Source organism: Stenella coeruleoalba (assembly GCF_951394435.1).
Source record: "Stenella coeruleoalba genome assembly, chromosome: 11".
NCBI lineage: Eukaryota > Metazoa > Chordata > Mammalia > Artiodactyla > Delphinidae > Stenella > Stenella coeruleoalba.
In genome coordinates this window covers 76187849-76204762 of record NC_137157.1, presented here as the reverse complement: position 1 = coordinate 76204762, position 16914 = coordinate 76187849, and the positions used below count along the sequence as shown (strand labels likewise).

The following is a 16914-nucleotide window of genomic DNA, read 5'->3' as shown; positions in this document are numbered from 1 at the left end:
AGAAACTTGAAGTACAGGTATTACTTTTATTTATTTTCTTGTCTATTCATTCAACAAATATTTGGGTGCTTATTATGTACCAGACACTGTTCTAGGTATTGGAGATACAGCAGTGAAAAAAAGAGAAATAATTTGTCTTCATGAAGCTTATATACTAGGGTGGGGAGACAGATAACAAATAAAAAATAAAACATGTCAGATGGTGACAGGTGGAAAGGGGAAAAATAGAGTCTAGAGTGACAGGTAAGGGTGACAGGGATAGGTAGGATAGGGATGGGAGACCCAAATTTTAAACAGAGTGCCGAGAAACAGCTAAGGTAACTAGCAGTATAAAAAAAGAAGGTCAAGCTGCAAGCTGCTTTAGGATGATGAGTCCTTTATAGACTCTACAAACCTGATACCTTAGATCTTGAAACTAGTTTCCCCCGAAACGGAAAAAGCTATTGAATTGGTTAGGTGTTCAATATTAAATCTTACTGAATTTGTTTTCAGAAAAATTTCATAGATGGAACAGGCCTTACCCATTTTACACATATATACATATGTACCACCTTTGCAGTGGCAATATATGTTATCTACGCTATAAACATATCACATTTATAAAGTAGTTAATAGTAAGGACAAGGAGTGGAGTTGAATATGTAAACCCTTCCTTCTAAACATATACAAGAAATCTACCATACCACACTTTCCCTGTTATTCACTACATCACAGTTAAAATAGGAAATCTTTAAGAAAAGTCCCACTGAGACAGGCTCACGGCACAGGGAATATGCTGAATTTGGGGGTAGTTTAAGCACAGTATACGTCAGAGAATTTTGTGATTATAGAGAGTAATACATTTCATTTGAAAACTAAGACCTGTGTGTTTATTTCACAATGTGAAACCAGTAGAGCTTCAGGATACAACCTCTGTGATGACATTTCGTGTTTACTCATTCTTACACATTCTTGACTGCAGTCTTTAAGGATGAAAGTTTGTAGATGAATAGCATGTATTTGGGAAAAGTAGCCATACTCAGTAACATTCATATGCTGAATGGCTAAGGTATATGATGTCCTGGATTATGACATTAAACTATTATATTTCTTTGTTTCATTGAAATAATAAATTCTGTGAAGAAGTTACAGGCCTGATGTTCAGCTTTGCTTTCTGGCCAGTGGACATTTAAATAATTTGGAAGGTAGCAGCCAAAAAATAGCTAGGTAGGTAATTAATGCTTTTAGAAATACCTTTACTTAGAATTCTCCTAATGTTTATCCATATTGGTAAATTTCTCTTACAGCAGCTCAAATATCTAGGTAGGAGAAGGAAATTTCCAGGGAAAACAGGTAATTTAAAACTTTGCTATTAAAGAAACAAACACAATACCCTCCCCAAATACATCAGAGGGCATGCTAGGATTGTCATTTCAAGAACAATCACTCCTCAAACAAACTTAGAAATAACAGCACTATTAAAATGTTTAAGAGCCTGGTTAACTTCAAAGCATAAATCATATTATTGGAAAGCCAATCTCTAGATCGTTGTTTCCTGGGAAAGTTGTATGAAGATCATAGCTTTGATGAGCTTCAATAAGCATCAATAGACAGTCCACGTCACTTGCTTTAGTTTGTTTGGGCCTACTAATTGCTCCAAGACTTCTCGTGAATGATCTACAAAAGAAAACAATGGCAATATATTAATTCACAGTAATCGAAGATATTGAATGTGTCCTCATGTATAAACTGGGGGTGACGATAACTATTATATCTCATAGGGTTATTTAAAGGATTAAATGAGATGATATATAAAGTATACTATAAGCTAAAAATACATTTAATTAGTGGTAACCATCACTGTTCTTAGCTGCAGTAAACATATCATAGTAATACTTCTAAAAAACAGGTATTTACTGTTTTCTCTGTAATTTCATCTTAATTTCACCAACCAGAGAGTAATAGGGTTAAAGTTTCTCAGGGTCCTGGCAGGAAGTAGATGACACACTAAACTAGGGTGCTTGAACAGGTTTTAACTACAAAGGAGTGATTAAAGAAAACATGATTAAAGAAAGCCAACAGGTATGGTAAAACACCTTGGGAAGCTGCAACATGCCCATGAGGGTTAGGGGACAGAGTAGTTACTAAAACAGGACAACTTGACCTGTAGTTGAACATTTTTCCATGTCATATAATATTTATAAAACATGATTTTAAATAGATAACTATTACATGAATTCCTTGTAATTTAACCAATCTGTATGACTGGACATTTAGATGGTTTTCAATTATTCACAATATATAGCAGTGATTTTAATATAGTTTACATATCTTTTGCAAAGTCAGTTTTATAGTATCTTTTAATGCTTTTAATGTTTTAATGCAAAAATACTGCTAAAATTTTATTACTTTAAAAATTATTCAGGAGTTTAATAAACTTGTTCCATAGATACAACCTATGTTGTGTGTATAACATATCTCTAACCTAGTCTTGGGAAATTTCTAGTTTAGTCGTTCTCAGACTTAAAGATTTTGTAGACCACTAGGAAAAAAGCAGGCCCAACACATGGTTACTAAGTTTTATTTTAAGTAAAACAAAAATAAGCCAAAACATTAAAGATTTAGTGCAAGAAAGAGAACTAGAGAGTGTTTGGAAACAAGAAGTTATAGTTGTGAAAACAAAGGTTTACTTCAGCAGCTAATTTTTTTAAAAGCAGCTAAAAATATAACAAATGCAGTTTTCATTGTCATAAAAAATATCAGTTATTATAGAGGAAGTCTGTTGTTACAGGAGATCTAGATTAAGGACAGGTTTCAAATAGGTTGAAAGTAAAAGGATGGAGAAAGATGCATCATGCAGACAGCAACTGTAACAAAGCTGTAGTGGTTATACTAATAGAAAAGGGAGGAACACTTTGAAACTTATTCTATGAGGTCAGTATTACCTTGACACCAAAGCCAGACAAAAACATCACATACACAAAAACCAACAGACCAATATTTCTTATGAACATGTACTCAAAAATCCTCAATAAAACACAAGCGAACCCAATCTAGCAACACAGAAAGGGTTACATGCCATGATCAACTGGGATTTACCCCAGGAATGCAAGGTTAGTTTAACATCTGGAAATCAATTAATGTAGTACACTGTATTAGTTTCCTCTTGCTGCTGTAACAAATAACCACAACCTTAATGGCTTAAAACAACACAAATTTATTATTGTACAGTTTTGAAGGTCAGAATTTCAAAATGGGCCTTCCTGGGCTAAAAGCAGGTATTAGGAGCTTAGCGTTCTTTTTGGAGGCTCTAGGGGAGAATCCACCTCCCTGACTCTTCCAGCTTCTAAAGGCTGCCACAGTCCTTGAATTCCTCCATATTCAAAGTGAGCAACATTGGACAAAGTCTTTCTTATGCTGCCATCTCTATGTCTCCCTCTTCTACTTTTAAAGACCCTTATGATTACATTGGGCCCACCTGGGTAATCCAGGATAATCTCCCTATTTTAAGGTCAATATACTTGTAGGTTCTGAGCATTAGAACATGGACATCTTTGGGTGGGGGCATATTTCTGCCTATGGCACCCATATTAATAGAATAAAGGACAAAAACGACATGATCATTTCAACAGACACAGAAAAGGCATTTGATAAAATCCAACATTCATGATAAAAACATTCAACAAACCAGAAACAGAAAGGAACTTCCTCAACCTGATAAAGGGCATCTATGAAAAACCCACCACTAACATCATCCTTAATGGTGAGAGACTAAATAATTTCCCCCTAAGATCAGGAACAAAGATAAGGATTTCCCTGGGGCTTCCCTGGTGGCACAGTGGTTAAGAGTCCACCTGCCGATGCAGGGGACATGGGTTTGCGTCCCGGTCCGGGAAGATCCCACGTGCCGCGGAGCGGCTGGGCCCGTGAGCCATGGCCGCTGAGCCTGCGCGTCCGGAGCCTGTGTTCCGCAACGGAAGAGGCCACAACAGTGAGAGGCCCGCGTACCGCCAAAAAAAAAAAAAAAAAAAAAGATAAGGATTTCTCCTTTTGCCACTTTTATGCAACACTGCACTGGAGGTTCTAGCCATGGAAATTAGGGAAGAAAAAGAAAAGGCATTCATGTTGGAGAGGAAAAAGTAAAACTCTTTATTTGTAGTTAGGTAATACAGTACTAAGGAATCCACTAAAAATTAGAACTAATAAATGAGTTCAGCAAGGTTGCAGGGCACAAGATCAATATACAAAAATCAATTTATTTCTACACAATGAACAATCCAAAAATTAAAAGCAGCTCTTTGCCCTTTTCCTGTTTGCCCATTTGGATTCCCCTCTAACCTTAAAAGAACCTAATTATAGGAATGAGATCACTAAGCAATTGAAACTAACTCCTGACTTATGCTCTCCTGAACGCACATCATGCCTTGTCTAACCTGTTGATTCTTTTCCTAGATAAAAAGAAGTAAGAATGAAGAATTAAGCAGTTAAAAAAGTGACTTGCTTTCTACCCCCAACAGCTCCCTTAGCAATCCTACAGGCAGACCATGCAGGCAAGGTTTTCTTCTCTCTGAAGAAAGAGTCAGCCAGTCTGCACTCAATGGAGAATGATGCAAAACCCAACCTCATGCCTCAATGATTCAATGAGATTCTTTCCCCCATTTTTCCATTTAAAAACTCTCACGGCTGAGCAGAATCTTCGGAGTTGGTCTCTGGACATGAGTTTACCATCTCCCCAGATTGCCATCTTTTCTTTTTCTTTCTTCTTCTTTTTCTTATTTTTGGTCACATTGTGTGGCTTGCAGGATCTTAGTTCCCTGAGCAGAGACTGAACCCGGATCCTTGGCAGTGAAAGCACAGAGTCCTAACCACAGGACCACCAGGGAATCACCCTGTCTTTTCTGAATAAAGCACCTTTTTTTTTCTTTTCTTAATGGTGATATCTTTTTATTTTTTCTATTATTTATTTTTGGCTGCGTTGGGTCTTTGTTGCTGCAGGCGGGCTTTCTCTAGTTGCGGTGAGAGGGGGCTACTCTTCCTTGTGGTGTGCGGGCTTTTCATAGAGGTGGCTTCTCTTTGTTGCAGAGCACAGGCTCTAGGTGCATGGGCTTCAGCAGTTGTGGCTCGCGGACCCTAGAGCACAGGCTCAGTAGTTGTGGCGCACGGGCTTAGTTGCTCCACGGCATGTGGGATCTTCCCGGACTAGGGCTCGAACCCATGTCCTCTGCATTGGCAGGCAGATTCTTCTTTTTTTTTTTTTTTGCGGTACGTGGGCCTCTCACTGTTGTGGCGCACAGGCTCCGGACGCGCAGGCTCAGCAGCCATGGCTCACGGGCCCAGCCACTCCGCGGCATGTGGGATCTTCCTGGACCGGGGCACGAACCCGTGTCCCCTGCATCGGCAGGCGGACTCTCAACCACTACGCCACCAGGGAAGCCCGGCAGGCAGATTCTTAACCACTGCGCCACCAGGGAAGTCCCAAAGCAACTTTCTTTTCTACTGACACTTGCCTCTTGAATTATTGGCATATTAGTGGCAAGCAGCCAAACCTGGGTTCCGTTACAAAATGAAATTAAGAAAATAATTTCATCTACATTACCATCAAAAAGAATAAAATAGGGCTTCCCTGGTGGCACAGTGGTTGAGAGTCCACCTGCTGATGCAGGCGACACGGGTTCATGCCCTGGCCCGGGAAGATCCCACATGCAGCGGAGTGGCTGGGCCCGTGAGCCACGGCCACTGAGCCTGCGTGTCCGGAGCCTGTGCTCCGCAACGGGAGAGGCCACAACAGTGGGAGGCCCGTGTACCGAAAAAAAATAAAAATAAAAATAAAATACTTAGGAATACGTTTAACAAAAGAAATGAAAAACTTATACTCTGAAAACTACAAAACATTGTTGAAAGAAATCAAAGAAGATCTAATAAATGGAAAGATGTCCATGTTCATAGATCAGAAGACTTAGTATTAAGATGGCAGTACTCCCCAAACTGACTGCAGATTCAATGCAATCCCTAGCAAAATTCCAGCAAACTTTTTAAAAAGAAATTGACAAAACGATTCTAACATTTACATAGGAATTCAAGGGACCCAGAAGAGCCAACACAGTTTTGAAAAAGAACAAAATTGGAAACGTGTACTTCCCAATTTCACTTTAGCTGGTGTTTCTAAGACTATTTTGGCATTTTTACTAGTTATGAATATATTATCAAATATTATATGTAAATATTTGTTTTCTGACTATATTTGTCACTCTTCTATAGGAATTTATTATTGTACATAAATAGAAAAACACTTTTCCCTCTAGTTGTGAGCATACAGTATATTTTTATGTAATTTTAAAAACTGGATGCTAGAGGGCAGTATTACATTACTCAAAGTCTCCTCAGGCAGCTTTTCTTTTCCCCATAAAAGTATACAGTATTTAGAGCAGTGAGTCAATAGTAGGAATATTCGATGCCTGTAAGTTTATTACGCTATAGGGAGAAACTGTGGGGTCTCTAAGTATTTCATATCTCTTGCCAGAATACTCTGTAGAAATTGTGGAGGAGGAAAAATAATTTTCTCTTTACCCTTCTGAGTTCTTGGCTGAGATCCCCTGTGACCAAAGACAGATACAAGAGAAAAACAAACAGAAGTTTATCAACAAGTATACTTCATGTATACATGGGAGATACTCAGGGAAAATGAGTGAACTCCCTGAGAGGGCCCAAGCCACCACCTTAAATACCACCTTCAGCTAAAGACAAAAGAAAGATTTTGGTGTTGTGGGGAGACCGGTTATGGGAAGTTACCAGGAAAAGCATAGTAAACAAGGGTAATGAAACCGGGCAGGACCCTGCTGGGCCCTCCTGGGTACAAGCCCCTCCATGTCTCCCACTTCCTGTTTGCAGAAAAAGCTTTCGTCTCCTAGGCCTTCCCCAAGTTCCAAAGAGCAGACTCAAACAGTTAATGATTAGAGAAGTAGACAATGTAGAAACAAAGAAAGCAGGCAAGCAAGAAAAGTAATAATAGCTTGAACAATGGAGTCACACCTAGTTCCTCCCGAAGGGATAGAGATAACAATCTGACATATCTTTGAGTTGTTCTGCAGAAACTAGGACCCGCCCCCCCAACCAGGTGAAGGATGTTGACTACATGCTGACCACCAGCACACAGACCCCAGACTGACTGGAACCAGGAGATCGATGATTAAGATTCCCAGAACATCACCCTGTTATTTCACCACCAACCAATAAGAACAATGTCCACGAGCTGATCGCACACCCTGTGACCCTCATCCCAAACGTTGCCTTCAAAACCCTTGACTGAAAGCCATCAGGGAGTTCCAGTCTTTTGAGCATCAGTTGTCCTTTCTCCTTGCTTGCACCCTGCACCACAACCCGGTGTCAGTAGATTGGCTTTGCTGCACATGGAGCAAGGAGACCTGATTTTGGTTTGGTAACAGTAAGATTCACTATACAGATTTAAGTCAGTGCCTTCTCCACTGAATATGATTCTGATTTAGAGTCACCCTTCCCTTCTTAGTACAGAGAGGGAGACACTTTACAAATGGAGATTTCCTTTATAAATGTATATTTTCCTCACAAAAGGGTAACTTCTACTGCTTTCAGAGCTCCTCCAGTGTCTGTGAAAAATTAGCTTAAAATAATCCTTATGCTAAAGAGGCATATTTTGGGGTGGCTTATTCTGCCACTCACCAAAACACAGACTCTCAGGACTGAAAAAGACTCTAAACGTCATTTATACCAAGCACACTACTGATGCTTGATGTCACTCTCCTACTTCCTTCCCTTTTCTACTAATAGTGAAACCACTTGACACCAAAGGCTTAGGAAATTGCTCTACTGGGGAAAGAAGTAGAAACTGTGGATTAGGTGATTTAGGTTTTTACTTCCAGTTCTACTATTAACTATTTCTAAGATTTGGGGCAAGCCACCTAAATTCATTGTATCTCTGTTCCCTTATTTTTAAAACAAGGGAGTTGTGTAGATGACTTCTAAGGAACCTTTTACCATCTTTCTAAAAATCTCTGACTAATGTAGTTGGAGACCACTTTTTGAAAGAGGTTCATTACGGGAGGTTTTGGAGCCCCAAGAAAAGAAACTATGGGAAATATAAGTTAACAAACTAAGTTTTTCAAATGATCAAGGAAAATGTAATTTAGACATTTTTATAGAATACACAGTGAAAAAAGTGAGGCTGGACACATTTTTACAAACAATGATCAAGGTTCTAATGCGTCACTACAGTGTATGGCATAAAGAAGTTTCGTAATTCTGGATTAGTAATGTATGAATAAATAATGATAAGGAAAGAGATAATATAGGATTTAGAAAATAAAATATATGAAATTTAAAAAGTAGTTGTCCTTGAAGCAAGGAATCAGCTTTAATTACAGGGAAACCCTGAAGCAAACCACTTGTCTCTGTGGTAAATCTTGACATATTTATTATCCAGGAATCTAAGTAAAGAACTTGCTTGTAAAGTAATCAAGCTGATCCTTGAATCAAACAAATCCTCTGATATCACTAAAATTTGAGTCGATTAAATCAAAGTGGCAGATTTCCTGTTGGGTTTTCCTGCCTTTCAATGTAAACATAAGGACTCTAGTGCTAATTGCTTTATTGCCCTTCTAAAACCTAAACTTAGATGCCTGTGATTACTGTGAAACACGTCTAGATAATGATAGAAACTGAAATGCATGTCCATTGTAGGAGATTAATAAAACTGTGTGAGTTGAAATTACTGAAAATCATTGCAGACATAATTTAAATTAAAATAATTTAATACATTTAAAAATTATTTTCTGTTTCCATAATGTCTGTGATCTACAGTATTTTAAATAGCAGCTTAGGTTTTTGGTCTCTTCTGCAGAAATAAAATCAGAGTGCTTCTAACAGTTTCAAGACTTAATTTATAATGTGGAGTTTTGCTTACAGTCTAATTGTAATGTTAAGAAATTTTATAAAAACTTACAGTGGAGAAGATAAACCTATTAATTCAGGGAATCTGATGAGTAACTACAGTTGACACTGCCAATTTGGGGGTCAGGTTGCTTTGAGGATAACATAACACTAGAATTGCACAAACATATGATATACATACATTCTTTTTATAGAATATGTATCATTATTGTCTTATCTAGTCAGATGTGAGCAATCACATGAATACGTAAGAGGAAACATATAAGGTGTCATGAAAGAAGAAAGAACATTTATTTATCAGGCAAAAAAAAAGCATTTGTCTTCTCTGGAAAAAAGAGAAATTAACAAATAAATATAAGGTGAGGGCTTCCCTGGTGGTGCAGTGGTTGAGAGTCCGCCTGCCGATGCAGGGGACACGGGTTCGTGCCCTGGTCCGGGAAGATCCCACATGCCGCGGAGCAGCTGGGCTCGTGAGCCATGGTCGCTGAGCCTGCGCGTCCTGAGCCTGTGCTCCACAACGGGAGAGGCCACAACAGTGAGAGGCCCGCGTACCGCAAAAACAAAAACAAAACAAATAAACCTATATATATATATATATATATATATATATATATATACGGTGAATATATTAGCCCACTTTATTTTCATTCAATGATGGTAGCAAAAATACACAATGGTAGGTGCTGACAGGAAAGCGGGAAGAGTAGAGATGATCTGGGTAGTTGAAAAACTTCAGCTTTTTTTCTCTTTAAGAACCTTTATCGGTAAAAGCCATTGTATGTGAACTCTTATATTATTATCAGATCACCCAATTTTATGACTGACATTTATATGTAAGGAAAAGTTGAGGTCCACAGAAGTTACGTTATTCAGTGTTTTGGAGAGATGGTAGGAGACTAGGGATTGGTGCTCATTTCACTTTATCTTGAGATTTTTGTTTAATCTTAGCACTGTTATTAAAAACTATGTCACAATGGACAAATACCATTTCAGTTTCTCACTTTCCTCTTCTCTGAAAGGAGGGATCAAAATAATAATTCATGAATTATTCTGTGTTAAAAAATATGTGGGAAATGCTTGGGTGGGGGAGCAAAACGTGCCACCCCAAAATGTCTCTTTGGCATGAGGATTATTTCAAGCTGATAACAATCAAGGACCAAAAGACTCAAGAAGAAATTTTGACCTTCCCCCTTACTGCCTAAAAGAAGTATAGATCAAGTTATCGCCAGAGGTTGTCTGCAAAAATATGGGCTAGGTGTGGTGGTGGAAACTCAGCAGGGCCTAGAGATGAGAGTACCTTTATGGCGCAAACTGCGCTGCATGGCCCAACAAATATTTGTTTACCAAACATTTGCTTTTTCATCTTTCATGTGAATTGCCTTCCTCCCTTTTGAAGTCCCAAACCTCTACCCCCAACATCCTCTTTAGCTGCTGAAAATGTTATTTAAGGCGGGGGTTTCAGCCATTTTGGTGAGTTACTCAGTTCTCCTGGGTCTCTTCCATGTATACATGTTATTAAACTTTTGTTTGATTTTCGCCTCTTAATCTGCCTCCTATCAATTTAATTCTTAGACCAGCCGGAAGAACCTAAAAGGGTAGAGGAAAACGTCTAACTCCCTGGCACTTAGATAAAAAAATTTAAGTTTCTTAGCAATAGTATTTCTCAGAGCCTTTGAGAAATTAATATTCATTATAGTGGTATGTTGCATTTCCCAAACATTTGGACATATAAACATATTTTGTTTTATGCTTTATCCCTTGATGTCTTCTAGAACACCATACCATATAACTGTAGTTAGTGAGATCAAGGGATTGTGGGGCAGATCAAGGAAAAAGATACGACCACAAGGTGGCAGTAGCACACAACGAGCTTTAATTGGGCAGCACTTTGATAGGTTTGCATGGAAGGGGAGTCCCTCACAACAGAACTTCCCCCTTACTCAGAAAGGGAGTAAGGTAAGGGAATTCCCAGAAGACTGAGCTGAGGAGCGGGTTATGTAGCTGTTGCTCAGCAGCAAGATAGTTGGTAAATTCAGTATTCTGAGCCATTATGTGGATGTGGAAAGATTTAGTGGGATTAAGTTTTCCTAGTATCTATAATCATACCAGGTAGGCATTTCTCTTGAATTCACCAACTGATAATACATCTTTGGTTTCCAGTGATCTCAGTAATTATATAATTTATCTCAAAAGCCTTCTGCTTTAAAAATCAGACTAATGACTGCAACATATTTTCCAGACTTCAAAATTCATATTTGTTAGTCATTTCTATATTGATACAGGCACCTTTAAGCATTTTATTATTGGCCTTGTTGTACTCAAATTTTAAGTTTTTGGTTGTACCTTCTAAAGATTTCATTACCTATAGGGTCTTTGATGATTGTTTTAAGCAGTTTGCCTAAGGATAAGTTTTTCTGGTTGACTGTGTGTATAGTTTGTCTTCACTTCTATTAAAAGTAGAGGGAAAATGCCAATTAACTATTTCCAAATTGTAACCAGAAAGATAATCAAGATAAAATTAGCAAAGGCTGAGTTTATAACATGTTATGTAGCCAAGTTATCCTGAGACAAATATAACAGAACATTAAAACATTAACTATTTCAGCTAAGGTTCCAGGACTAGAGGTACCAGCTACTCTCTCATTCCAAAATGAGATACCAGACTTGTACATGATTTGCAAATGCTTGGCTGAAAACTCATTTTGGAATCCGTGGTGCCTCATCCATTCAAAGATATAAAAGTGTTAAAGTGGGAAGCGACGGAAAACTGGAAATTGAAGAAAGGATTTTTTTGAAGACAGTTATGATTTGAGTTGTCGAAAGAGGGTTGCAGGTGCTTGCTCTTGCCTTCAAGCCTAGTGAGAGGGGGCTCTAAGGAGATCAGTCGGAGAATCTGATTTGTCCCTTGGAGCTTGGGAGACACATTACACTAATATCAGACCTGAGAAAACTAAAAAGCAAAAGGCTATGGTAAGAGTCCATGTGGCTAAAGAGAGGACTGAAGTTGGGAAATAACCTGCACTCTTACTGTCTAAAGTATTGTGTTTCCTGTGGACAGATGTGGGCTGGCATGGGTTGCCTTGTAGTTTGCTCATGAAAGCAACTTGGATGGTCTAGGAAACCTCAACAGAAAGAGACTGAAGGTGTACCGCCAGCTGCCTGGGTGCAGAGGAAGAAAATGCTAGCTACTAGCCAGAAGAGACACATTTGCTTGAATCGAGAGAACTGTAGATGTAGAAGATATATGCAGTGATGAGAGGAGTGGCGGAAAGTGGACCCTGAAGAAGATCAGAAGTGCCCCACTTTTGAGAGAGCACGGATCAGGACGAGCTCCCCACAGGCCCTCAGTGCTGCCGCTAGATCACAGCCGTAGTAGTCAAGTTAGACTTTCCTTTCCCGTCCCTTCCCTTCTGCTCACTGCAGTCCCACCCTGTACTGACACTGGTGGGGTCAGAAACCATGGTGGGCAAGCTGGGAAAGGAAGAAGAGAAGCGCAAGGTGGTAAAACAGAGTAACCACGTCCCCTTACCCACAGCAGCGCTTCCACCTACAGCAAACTTGAGCTGACTGGAGGAGCAAAAAGCTTTAATTTGAACTTGTTTGGAGTATTACGTGGGTCTAAGACGTTTTCATTGCTGAAATGAGAGGGTTTCAGTGATATGAAATGACAAGACTTTTAACTATCTGAGAATGATAAGAAAAGTCAGTGGCACATGTCGGAGATTTTCATTTGGCTTTGGGAAATATTAGGCCCTTTAGATTAAACCTGTAATTAATATAGTGTGAGGAAGATGGAGTCACTTTGTGAGTACCACTCTCTTGTTCAATGTATTGATTAAACGTACATATAGCTCAGTGAGTAGATTTACATACTTTTAGTTGGTATTCTGAAAAGACCTATTATCCAAAACTGCTGTTATTACATTTCACATACTGTGGTCTCCTCCACCTTACAATAATAGCCTACTTGTTAGAATATAATTTTCTGCCTTGTTTGATGACCAGAGGCCTCTGATGACCAGATGGCCTCTGCCTGCCTTCTCATAACCCCCAGAATAGTGTTCACATGTACCAATTCCCCGTACTCAGTCACATGAATTTTTCTGGTTCTAAATTATTTTCTTAAAATTATGATTACTAATTTTTAATAGGTAAAATCATTCACATGATACAAAATTCAAAAGGACAAACGGGTATATGGTGAAAGCTTTTTCCTAGTCTTGTTTCTCCACAACCTTCCCTAGAGGTACCCACTGGTAACAGTTTCTAACGTCACTTTTGGCTTTAGTGTTGAGAGATGTCTGCCTAAAATAAGATTTAGTCTTCATTATAGATGTCACTGATAACCAAATACAACCCATTACAGGCTTAGTTTAGATTGGCAGTCCAAACACAAGAAAAACCAGAGGATGTCAAAAGTACTTCTAGGGCTTCCCTAGTGGTGCAGTGGTTGACAGTCCGCCTGCCAATGCAGGGGACGCGTGTTTGTGCCCCGGTCCGGGAAGATCCCACATGCCACAGAGTGGCTGGGCCCGTGAGCCATGGCCGCTGAGCCTGCGCATCCGGAGCCTGTGCTCCACAACGGGAGAGGCCACAGCAGTGAGAGGCCCGTACCGCAAAACAAAAACAAAAACAAACAAACAAAAAGGACTTCTAGGATAGTAACTATTAGACTGTAATTAGGAAAAAGAGCTGGAAGGGCTGGGCATAAGTACTGACTCACACATAAGATCCTGGTTATATTGTGGTATGGGACCCACTGTAGGGGTGATGTGAAAGGGGTATTATGGCTCTTATACAAGCCAAAAGGGCTGTGACTACTTTAGTGAAGTACCACATTAGCCAAATGATTCTGAATCTCAATGGCTACAGCTTGATGAGATTACAGTTAACAGGTCATTTATGGGGCTTCCCTGGTGGCGCAGTGGTTAAGAAGCCGCCTGCCAATGCAGGGGACACGGGTTTGAGCCCTGGTCCAGGAAGATCCCACATGCCGCGGAGCAACTATGCCCATGCCCCACAAATACTGAGCCTGTGCTCTAGAGCCCACGAGCCACAACTACTGAGCCTGCATGCCACAACAAATGAAGCCCGCGCGCCTAGAGCCCGTGCTCCACAACAAGAGAAGCCACCACAATGAGAAGCCCACACACCGCAATCAAGAGTAGCCCCCGCTTGCCACAACTAAAGAAAGCCCGTGCACATCAACAAAGACCCAACACAGACAAAAATAAATAAATAAGTAAATAAAATTAGGAAAAAAAAAAGTAGGTCATTTAGCATATTTGAAAGATGTAATATTATAAACTTGACTTCATAAAGCATAATGTTTAATATCATGACCGCTACCACTGCCACCATCCTCCTCCTCAAGGCAGTTAACATTTACTGAGCATTTGCCATCACCACCATCACCATCATCATCATGACTTAACATTTACTGAGCCCTCACTATGTGCTAGGCACCATATGAAGTGTTGTCAGTTAATCATCATGACCAAGTTTATGAGGTAGATAGTGTCATTATACCCACTTAATGTGAGGAAACTGAATAATGGAATGGGTTAAGTAATTTACTCAAGGTCACACAGTTATTAAAAGGTGAAACCAAGATTTGAACCCAAGCAGCCTCATACTAACCTGTTACCAGGGGGCATCCATGGAAGAGTAATATACATATCTGAGGACAGCAAGTAAGGACAGCTTCTACAGCCTCATCAGTCAGATTCACACAATATCCCATATGAATCTCCTATTTAAAAATAAATAAGTATAATCAAAAGAAAAAATAGGACAATAATAACAGTGTGAAAAAGCTTGGGAAATACTGTACTCTGATAACAAAAAACCCAAATATCAACTTGCAAGAAAAACTCTATAGAAAGGACCAGTGAAATTCTGTAGTAATTTGGAAGGTATAGTACCTTTAAGAGTTAAATGCCCAACCACTTTATAAGGCAATTTGGCAGTATCTATTAAAACTGACAGTAAGTATGCCCCAGAACCCAGCAATTCCAACTGCAGATGTCCACTATATAGAGAGAAACTCTTGTACATGTGCGTAAGGAAACAACTTATAAATATGCCAATTGCAATATTATCTGTAATAGTAAAGAAGTGGAGACTGGGTAAATAAATGGTGGTTCATTAATATATTGTAATAAGATAAAACAGTTACAATGAAAAATATCTATTTGTATTAATAGACATAAATCTTAAACATAATGTTAGTTCAGACACTTTAGAAAACACTATGGTAGCATCTTATAAAGCTAAACATGTACTCAACTATATGACCCAGCAATTTCATTCTAGGTATTTACCCCCTCAAAATGAAACCATATGTCTACACAAAGACTTGTATGCAAATGTCCATAGTAGTATTTATAATAGTCCAAAATTGGAACAACCTGGATGTCCATCAAATGGTGAATGTATGAACAAACTGTGTCATATTCCAGACTATGGAATACTACTCAGAAAAGAAAAGGAATGAAATATTAACACGTGCAACAACATGGGTGAATCTCAAGAACATTATGCCAAGTGAAAGAAGTAAAAGAAAAAAGTAAAAAACCAAAAGACAATTTACTGCATGATTCCATTCATATAAAAGTATAGAAAAGGCAAAACTATACTGACAAAATCAGTGGTTGCTTGGGAGAGGGCCACAGCAGGGCACTGACTGCAAAGGGATGGGAGATAACCTCTTAGGGTGATGGAAATATTCTATATGGTCGTGGTTACAAGGCTGTAATATTCTATGTGGTCGTGGTTACAAGGCTGTATAACAATTACCAAAATTCATCACACTGTACACTTAAAATAGGTGAGTTTTATTGTATGTAAATTAAACCTCAATAAAGCTTGAAAAAATTTTAAAACATAATTTGAATAAAAAAGCAAACTGTAAAACAACACACACACTATGAAACTATTATGTACTATTTAAAAACATATAAAACAATACAATATCTTATTTATGGATATATATACACATACACACACATATGCATAGAGAGAGAGATGAAGCATCCAACTATGGAAGGAAAGATGCACAGAAGAGTGGTTACCTCTGAAGGAAGAAAGGGGGAATAAATAAGGGGAGGGAGCTTTAGATGTAACATATAATAATTTTTTAAAAAAGAACTGGAACAAATGCAGAAAATGTTAAAATTCAAGGGGTTGGTCCACAGGTCTGTTATATTACTTTCTATACTTTTTCATATATTTGAAACATTATCTATCTTTTGTTTAATGTTCTAATTCAGAACCCTTTTGCATTGCTGGTGAGAATGTAAAAGGATACAGTTGCTATGGAAACAGTATGGCAGTTTCTCAAACAATTATACATAGAATTAGCATATGATCTAGCTATTTCACTTCTAGGGATATACCCAAAAGAATTGAAAGCAGGGACCCAAACAGATATCTGTACACCTATGTTCATAGCAGCAGTATTCACAATGGCCAAAAGGTGGAAACATATCAATGGATGAATGGGTTAAAAAAAAAATGTGATTATAATGGGCAAATTCATAAAGACAGAAGACAGAACAGAGGTTGCCAGAGGCTGGGGGAGAAGATAATGGGGAGTTATTGTTTAAAGGGTAGAGTTTCAATTTGGGATGATGAAAAAGTTCTGGAGATAGTTAATGGTGATGGCTGCACAATGATGTGAATGTACTTAATTCTACTGAACTGTACATTAAAAATGGCTAAAATAGCAATTTTTATGTATATTTGCCCACATTAAAAAAACTTAACAATTCTGGAAATAAGATTCATGTGGTAATTGATATGTATACTTATGGTAATATCAGCTTTTCAGGAGAAAAGAAATACTATGTTGGTGTACATATTATAATTAATCACATCTTAGAAATAAAGGAAACTTGAATATATTGAAAACTCATAAAAACTGAGGCAGAAAGCATTGTATATTATACATTGGCAAAGGCATCCTATGATATGAATTGGCAAAGGCTACAGACAATGAAATACAACTGAGAA

The 16914-nt window shown here is 38.5% G+C and overlaps 1 protein-coding gene across 6 annotated transcripts in view; it reads right to left on the bottom strand.

The window, feature by feature from the left end:
- Positions 1 to 2: 2 nt before the first annotated feature.
- The window catches only part of AMN1 (antagonist of mitotic exit network 1 homolog), a 65643-nt gene continuing 48731 nt past the window's right edge, over positions 3 to 16914 (bottom strand). For 4 of the 6 annotated variants that reach the window (XM_079938397.1, XM_079938398.1, XM_079938400.1 and 1 more), the window contains 2 exons: positions 14542 to 14653; positions 4 to 1656 (listed from right to left, as the gene is read on the bottom strand). In XM_079938397.1, coding sequence (XP_079794523.1) covers positions 1583 to 1656; positions 14542 to 14653 — 186 coding nt within the window. In that variant the 3' untranslated portion in view covers positions 4 to 1582. Of the gene's footprint in view, positions 1657 to 14541; positions 14654 to 16914 lie in introns of all 6 variants that reach the window. The other 2 variants (XM_079938399.1, XM_079938402.1) reach the window with 2 other exon arrangements.